Below are 9,104 nucleotides of genomic sequence, written 5' to 3' on the forward strand. Positions count from 1 at the left end.
CAATGAGACCAAAATAAATATTCTGCTGGGATCTGCCTCCTCATCTGACATGGAGGGTCCTGTAAAGGAACAAAAAATCAGCATTGAAATACAGTTACAAACTTTAAGGGTTTTACTGCTCTTATCAGGACAGTGTATTAGATGGTTGTGTATATGATGTGTGTATGTGGTCTTTTACCATACAACTTAACATGAGAAAGAAGTGTTGACATTTGCTAAAGAAATAGGTTCCTCCCAGCCACCCACCCACAAATAGTGTGTAGCAATCATCTCCTGACATGCTATTTTCCCCTCTCCAGATATATATGAATGCTCTCATCTTTTATTTGGCTCTGTAATTCATCCTTGCAAATTAAATTACTACTCTGGGATGTTGCTAAAACATTAAAGTGGCCTTTTGCATCAGCACTGGCTGGCTGAAGAGAGATCTATAGGGAATCTTGAGAGAGGATCTGTCCCATCACAAACTGGTTGAGGTATGTAGGTTTAGCAAGGGAGGATTGTAAAAAAGAAGAAATGTTCAACTTTTGGGGGATTGTCTGGAACTTGCTTTGGAGTCTAAATTTCTGGTACCTGAAATAAAGACAGACAAACTGATCAACTCTGGCCCATGTGCATATGGTTGGATAAATAGCAAACAGCCTGGAATCTTGCATGGCTGACACTCTGTTTCCAGTGTTGTGGTAAACAGCTGAATAGAATGGAGAAGGCAGCAAGCCCTCAGCTGCATTGGCCAAGAACATCTGCACTTACAAAAACTTTCCCTAATTGAAAATCTAGTAGTTTCAAATGTTGCAGACTGAAAGTTTGGAAACTAGTTCGGGGGCTGCTAAGATAGCAAGAAGCAGCAGCGGTTTTGAGCCCCCAGTTCAGGTTACTCCACCACCCTCCTCCTTGTAATTTGGGCATTCAGGAGGTGCTAATATAATCTTTAAAAATTCCAACAGGGAAAAAAAAAAAATCTGTCTTTAGACTTCAAACTCATTACTCTGTGGTTCTTCTCTGACTTCCTCTCCTTGCCATCTCCCCTGCCCCCATTTCTCCTCCTCAATATTTCCTCCTGTTTCTTTGAGATCTACTACACCAAAAATATTTTTGGAAATACCACAAACTATTGTTTTTATTAGTGACTGGAAGGCTTTGTAGTAGGATGCTTTTGTGTTTCATTTGTTTTCCTTGCTCTGGCACAGCTGGTTTTGTTTTAGCAGCATTAGAGAGATGGTTAAACTATTTGTGGCCTTTTCTAACCCAGCAGATCTCTTCCACAGAATGCTTTAAACTGAATGACTGAAGCTGTAACTAACAGGTTGTCTGTGTGGGCAGTTTTGTGCATAAAGTTACAAATGCACTGGTTTTATGAGATCTTTTAATTTGTTCAGCAAAACACTGATCACTGTGAAGCAAGTCCCAGTTTCCCTATAAATTTCCCAGCCAGAACATTGACAGAACCTTGACTTGGGAAGATACAGAACAGATGAAGCAGTAGATCTTGTTCAAACCTATGCATGCTCAGAAATGATTAATGGAAAAAAGGTCTGTGTAGGTGTGGTGATTCCCTATGCTGGCCAAGAGGGAATATGAAGAAAAGCCACAGCAAGTGGTGGGATAGAATGGAGTCTGAGGTGATAAGTAGCTGCCCCAAATGCCTAACTGGCCACAGCAGTTACAAGGAAGAAGATGAGAAATCAGGAAATAGCCAGAAAGTAGTAAATGAAGAAAGAATTAAAAGTAAAATAAAAAGAAACAGTAAATGAAGAGTGAAAATGTAATACATCTGTGCAAAGGTACCTTAAAAGTAGAAATCAGTTGTACCAGAGGCTTCAGTGGTCAGGGTGATATAATGTAAATGATACTCAAAGTATGGGCTAATGAGCAGCAGGAGAATGAAAGTTGGGAGTGTAGCTGGGATGTGTCTTGCTAAATCCCAGTGTTACCACATGTTCCCAGCATTTCTGCTGGGCAGGCACAAGCAGCTGCACAATGATTAGGTTTAGAGAATCGATCCATTTGGCAGTTTTATTTCTGATGAGGTCGGGCAGATGATGGACCTGGCCTGATTCATTGAGTGGCTGTGTGAAATTAGGACTGGTACTGGGGAGACAGCATATGGATATGTGGTAGGTGGCACCATCCCTGTCAACACCTTGCAGCACTGGAAGAGCAGCATGTGTATCAGCTTGGTGGTGAAATATAATGCAGGTGGAGTGGGGAAAGGACATACTATATCTCCTACCTGCAGTAATGTCAGATGTGACTCTTCCTTTTTATATGTGATAGTTGGGGAAGCAACTGCACTTGTCAAAAATCACTTCCTTAGCAACACTAGAAAACAAAAGGCTGAGGTGACTTTTCAAGCAAAATTTTTCTCTACTGTTTTGGTGTTGTGGCTTTTTTTATTTGTTTTTGGTTGGTTGGTTGGGTTTTTTTTGGTTGGTTGGTTTTCCATTGGTTGATTGGTTTGGTTGGTTGGTTTGGATTTTTGGGTTGGTTTATTTGGGGGTGGGGTATTGTTTGGTTTTTTATTCTGCTTTGTTTTTCCTTCATTAAAAATAATTGTTTTCCACTCTCCTGTTAGTTTTGTTGGGGAGCACATCAATGGATTCATGGCAGAATGGGACCAGGGACAATGCAGACAACAAAACTTGTGTCTGAAAGTCTTGAATTACTAAATCTGTTGTCAGAGAATGATATTGAGGTAATAATAGCAAGAGAAGAAGACAGGGAAACTGAGCAGAACTCAGCAAGAGATTACCTATGTAGATGCATAGTAGAGTCACTGCAGTCAGGCTGAACATTGGTAACAAACTGCAGATCAGACCTCGCATAATAACAAATTTTATCACGTGCTTTTCCTCTGTCTAAAAAACTGCAACAAAATCATCAGTCTGAGATGACCAAAAATGCAATATTTTCTACTTTCAGCTTTATTACAGCCACAGAATAAAAAAAAATTACAAAAAAAAATTAAAAAACCCCAAACCAGACATGTATCCATTGAACTAGCTAAGATACATGGGGACCCTATGGAATAGTGTTCATGAGAAAAGAAATGTGTGTATTGACATCTGTATCAACATCTGCGGACATTCCCTTTACAGCAAATTATGCTGAGAAAGAACATACTCTGTTTACATGGCCTGTCTCCACCAAGACATACAGCTACTTCCCTGTAGCTGTCTGTCACACAGTAGGCTTTATTCAGCATGAGGCTTTAAAGGGAGTTGTTCAGCAGAATTAAAAAATGTATCCCCCGAGCAAGTACTGCTTCTGCTGGTGAAAAGGCACCTAACAGCTTACCAGAATAACTGCTGTCTGTGCTACACTGCCATAGTAATCAACACAGTTGCTTTTATCTCATTCCATGGTTTTATTCTGAATCAAATAGCAATGGATACATTTCATCCAAACCTTTTGGCCCTCTTTCTTGCCTGTCATCAGTCTTTGCACTGACTGTTTTCCTGACTGACTCGTTTTAGGGCTCCAAAGAGTGCGACAGCTAGGGAAAAACACAAGGTACTTCAGACGAAGACTGCATGAAATGGGCTTCATCATTTATGGCAATGATGATTCTCCTGTTGTCCCTTTACTCCTTTATATGCCTGGTAAGATAGGGTAAGTACTGGGAGGGGGGGGAAAAAGAAGAAAAAAAAAAACAAACAGAAAAAACCCCCCGCCATGTTGGCAAAATAAACACTCTTCAAGTTCATGGGTTATTTGGTAAACACTTGGGAAAATACTGTTATATGTGGCAGATGCTTCACAAGAGAAATGTACAATGTTGTGGTCAGCAGGAGCAGAGAGGCCATTGTGCCCCTGTACTCTGCATTGGTTAGGCCACACCTTGAGCCCTGTGTCCAGTTCTGGGCCCCTCAGTTTAAGAAGGACATCGAGACACTTGAGCATGTCCAGAGAAGGGCAACAAGGCTGGGGAGAGGCCTTGAGCACAGCCCTATGAGGAGAGGCTGAGGGAGCTGGGATTGTTTAGCCTGGAGAAGAGAAGGCTCAGGGGTGACCTCATTGCCCTCTACAACTACCTGAAAGGTGGTTGTAGACAGGAAGGGGTTGGTGTCTTCTCCCAGGCAACCAGCACCAGAACAAGGGGACACAGTCTCAAGCTGTGCCAGGGGAGGTTTAGACTCGAGGTGAGGAAAAAGTTCTTCACTGAGCGAGTCATTCGTCATTGGAATGGGCTGCCCAGGGAGGTGGTGGAGTCACCGTCCCTGGAGGTGTTCAAGGGGAGATTGGATGTGGCACTTGGTGCCATGGTCTAGTCGTGAGGTCTGTTGGGACAGGTTGGACTTGATGATCCTTGGGGTCTCTTCCAACCTTAGTTATACTGTGATACAATGTTAGGTGAATTGATCATTTACTTATAGTCTATTTTAAATTTGAGCAGTTCAAATATTCAGTGGTTTTAAAAGTTTTTTTTCTCTCATTCTTTTTTTTTTTTTACTTGATACTTTTGACAGTATTTTGATATTTTTTTTTTTAATTTGTAATCATTAAAAACAACACAATGCCTTTGAAGTATGAATTGGTTTGGATGGATGTTCTTTTTCTCCATCTGATTTTTGAATGTTCTTTGCATATTTTGCCATTCAGTACCTATCCAGCAGCACTTCCGCACTGTCTTGAACATGCGGACCAGAAGTCAGCAGTAGAATAGCGTAAGTAAGTGCTGAGCTGTTAGGAGTATTTCCAAGTTGCTTAGTGTGGCTAAGTGCCCTACATCTAGTATAGAAGACACAAGAGGTTCCTTAACTGGCAGAGTAATTGTAGGAGCAAAGATACCATCACACAGCTGGTTTTGATCTGTTTGGTGTGCAGCAACCCTGCTCTCTTACCTTCCCGAAGCCCAGTTTCAGTGCTTTGGTGTGGCAGGTTGAGAGAGGGCCTGGCTCGCTCTCCTCCACAGAGTAAGAAACCACAGCTAACCCAGTCAGAGGAGCAAAGCTATATATTTACAAGCATATATGGAAAGCAGGTTATATATAACACAATATATACAGGTATTTACAATATATACACAGAAATATACAGCAAAGAGAAATAACACAACAAAAATCCCTCCCTGAGGGAGGGATCCCCTCCCTGTAACCCCCTCTCTCCCCCACTACCTCCCTTTTTTCCCAGAAAGGGGTTAGAGAGAAAGAAAGGCAAGTTACTAAGGAAAAGAGTTGTTAGTAAGCTTCAAAAGCCCATGCAGGATTAGTTTTTGCTTATCTGAAGGCCAACTCCAGCTAGTTCGCGAAGAAGCAGGCAGGGAGAACAGGCTGAAACCCACACTCCCAAACCAGACTCTGAAAAAATTCCAACTGCTCTACAATTTAAAGTTGCATTTTATCCATCCACCAATGAAATTCGTTTAGAATATCAGAGTGTTTTTGTTCTAGCACCGAAAACATTTAGCCAGCGTGTCGCAGCACTGTTTGTTCCTTAAAGGCACAGCCTCAAACGATCACGTTTGGGATGGTGAATGCCCACATTTTGATTTGCACTCAAAGCCTTTCACTGACATAAATGAATTGTGTCTATTCTACAGTGCCCTTGCTGCCATCACGCTTCTCGTTTTTGACACTCGCTTGGCTTCATGAGCAGCTGAGCAGCAAAGACTCTCAGTCCTGCTGGTAAAATTCTGGTCCTTACTGAATTCAGTGGGAATATCACCATCCACTGCAATTGAAGACAGGACTTTACCCATTGTTTTATTATACTTGAATGTTTTCTCTCTGTGAGTCGTCTATTGGAGATAATTTACCCTTGTTTTTTAAATTATTTTCTCTCCTTAGGGCTTTTGCAAGACGCATGTTAGAAAAAAACATCGGGGTGGTTGTGGTGGGGTTTCCAGCTACTCCTATCACAGAATCCAGGGCTCGGTTTTGTGTATCAGCTGCGCATACACGGGAGATGTTAGATACGGTAAGTACAGCAGATGTCCTGCTGAAGTTAACTTCAGATGCAAAGGAGGTTGTAAGAAACTGTGTGTCTGTTGCTTTGAATCTCAATAATTCACTTTTACTTTTGTTGTTCTGGCCTTGTCACTTGATCTTTAAAGGTGGTTTAGCCTTATAGATATTATTATTTTTTTAAAATATATTATGGGACAGTTAAATTGTTGTGTTCTATTTCTAATAGTGAAAAAATCAGTCATCACTAATAAAGACCTACAGGAAGAGCACAGCAAGATAAAAGTAATATACTATGTCAAATATATCAGAGTAGGTGACCTGAAACTACATGGAAATAATTGAAAATCAGGTTTTCTGCACCTTTATTTTCGTTCCATATTTCTGCATTTCTTGAATTGCAGAAGTATATGAGACAGCCTTGGGCATACAGGTGGAAACTGTAAACCATACTTGTAACTGAACCTAATGAAGTTTAATTGGTGTTGTCTGGCCTGTCTTAGTTCTGTATCTTTCTCTGATATCAGAAATACTGTTAAGAGTATGTTGATATTTCCACGGTAAGCTTTAATTCCAATAGACTCAGAAATATGTTTAAAATAACCTCTGAAAGCTTCCATCTCCCTTTCTTGCCAAAGGTGTTTTTGGCCTAGCTTCATATACATTCTTTCACTCACAGAATAAACCAGCTCGGAATATGGAAGTTTAACAGTAATTTTCAGTCTTTCTTTTCCCTCTCTTCACACAAATACAATGGTCAAAGCAAAGAAACACACGAACACGGAAGGCGTTAAAGATGCTGCTCCTTCATGTAGACAAACACCTGTGCCTGCAGAGAGCCTCTGGCTCTCCTTTTGCATTCTGAGATTCATGTGGAGCTTGAGGCCAGAGCCCTGCCTGGCTGACCTGCTCCCACGACAGTGTAAACCCGTCTCAAACAACACTGCCTTGCATGTGTGCAGTGTAAAATTCCTGCAGCTCTTAAAAGTGCAGTAGTTATTAACAAGGTATAATACGATAACAATAGCATTGCATAGAAGAGGACGTAGCTAAGTACTCATGTAGATTTTGTAATCTACTTGTGTAGATTTTCACTTGTGCAACTAGTAACAGGTGATGAAACAATGGGAAGAGTAATTTTCAAGAGGTTGCTGCTTTGATTTTCTTCCTCTTTCTTCACCCCTAAATGTCAAGCCCTTTGCATCTTTTGGTCATAATTGCATTTTCAATTCCTGCTACCTGCACGTTGCTCCTTCCTGGTACCAGTGAAGGTCTCAAAACATTCCCCAGCCATCATTCTTGAACATGGTGTATTTTTGCCTTTGAGAGTGGATCATTGCTGTAGTACTTGTCACATTCTTTAAATGTTCTTACAGTATGGAGGAATGGAAATGCCCTGAGTTTAATTACTTGCAGATGGGAAGTTTTTAGGACAAAGACTTTGTGAATGTGCCTAAACCCAGGGTAACAACAGGTAACAAGCACAATGAAAACTTCTCTCTTTGGCAAAAATTGTTTTGAATCTCAGCCTAGAACTAAACCAATGAAAGATCTGTGAAAGGGCAAGCTCCTAAGAATAACTTCCTTAATGACCTTGAAGCTATCTCTCTACATAAAACATTACTCCTTTTTCTTCTTGAGCTCATTTTAGTGCTTCCCAGAAACAGGCTCAAAGTCAAGATTGACATTTTCTTCTTCAATGCCAAAAGGTTGGCTGCTCTTGAATGTGGATCAGATGCTGCAGAACACTGAGCTTACTTTTCTGTGGTATAGAGTTCCCTGATTACTTTGGAATTTACTGGGACACAGCTCAGCAAATTACAATATTAATGCATTATTAATTATGCCTGTGATATTAATACAAAAAGATAATGGAGTGCATTATAAGTGTCTTAAATGATTCAGACTATTTACAATAACTCTGATCAGTACTGTGGCTGAGTCTCATCTAAGAAAATGAGATGATAATGGCAGTGTAATGTCCCAGTCTTTGGGACTGCATTGCCTTGCACATCCCTTTTGCACAGGCAAAGATAACTTTTTATCAGGATTATTATTTCCCTGGGCTTTTAGAAAAAGGTCATTCTTTTACATCTGTGATCAATTAATATACTTACTAAGAAACTGTAACCTGCTGAGCACGTAAATTCTGTTCTTGTACATCTACAATGGCATTGATATTCACTACAGGAGAATGAAAGCAATTTGCCCATTTGACCTATAAACTTTCTTCAAGTGACACTTTTATGGTCTTCTTGTTCTGCTGTAAGGTAGAGGTTGCTAGAACCGCATTTGTTTTCCCAAGAGAACTGACACAGTATGGTGGTCTTACAGGTTTTGAATGCTCTGGATCAATTGGGTGATTTTCTACATCTCAAATACTCCCGGTACTCCAAGTCATCTCATCCTGAACTGTATGAAGAAACTAGGCTTGAACTTGAAGATTGAGTTTCCCACCCATGAAGAGAACATTATGATGCTATGAAAGCTGGGGGGAAACCCCAAACACTGAAAAATACGAATGCATTTCTTCCCTTCTAAGGACAATTTGTTTCTCAGTTAATTGAAAGGAGGGGAAGCTCAAGTTTTGCATTTTGTTGTATCAAATTTCTGTATTCCAGAGACTGAAATAATGATACAGATTTGCCTCTCCAGGAGATCTGTCCTTCTTATGGTGATTTTGATGCAGAATGAATGCATCCACTGATCGAGTTGCTAAGGTAAAGCTTTTGTTACAGCCTCTTTTTATGAAGAGGCTTCAGATAGTCTTAACTGTGACTGAAGTAATAAAGTTTAAAAAATTAATGTATTCCAGTGTAGTATGGTAATATAGCTGAGCTTCAGCAGTGAGATTGCTTTTACCTGTTAAAGAGCATGAATCAAGTCATTGCTGTGGACTGCTACAGAGGGATGAGCAGAAAGTAACATCTTTAACCAAGTTGTCCTAGCAGGCATTTCTCCAAGGATGGAATACGTTGGAAGGCAACCAATGCAGTGAACAAGAAAAGTAGCCTGATCAGATCATGTGTTTCTGAGAGCAGGTTATGGGATGGGCAAAATGCCTCTTTCCCGCCATGGACTTTTTCAGCCACTTCAGTACACTTCGAGTTTTGCAACACACAAAAAATCTTGGCTTAAACAGAAATGCTTTTCTGCTAATGCATTTGACCTACAGCCTACCACATCTTATCACAACCA

The 9,104-nt window shown here is 40.5% G+C and overlaps 1 protein-coding gene across 1 annotated transcript in view; it reads left to right on the forward strand.

Moving 5' to 3' along the window:
- SPTLC3 (serine palmitoyltransferase long chain base subunit 3) overlaps window positions 1–8,523 on the forward strand; it is a 183,206-nt gene extending 174,683 nt beyond the window's left edge. Inside the window, exons 12-14 of the mRNA XM_009906893.2 lie at window positions 3,477–3,612; window positions 5,790–5,919; window positions 8,241–8,523. Coding sequence (XP_009905195.1) covers window positions 3,477–3,612; window positions 5,790–5,919; window positions 8,241–8,354 — 380 coding nt within the window. The 3' untranslated portion in view covers window positions 8,355–8,523. The remainder of the gene's footprint in view (window positions 1–3,476; window positions 3,613–5,789; window positions 5,920–8,240) is intronic.
- Window positions 8,524–9,104: the final 581 nt, after the last annotated feature.

Source organism: Dryobates pubescens, chromosome 3 (genome assembly GCF_014839835.1).
Source record: "Dryobates pubescens isolate bDryPub1 chromosome 3, bDryPub1.pri, whole genome shotgun sequence".
Classification (NCBI taxonomy): Eukaryota; Metazoa; Chordata; class Aves; order Piciformes; family Picidae; genus Dryobates; species Dryobates pubescens.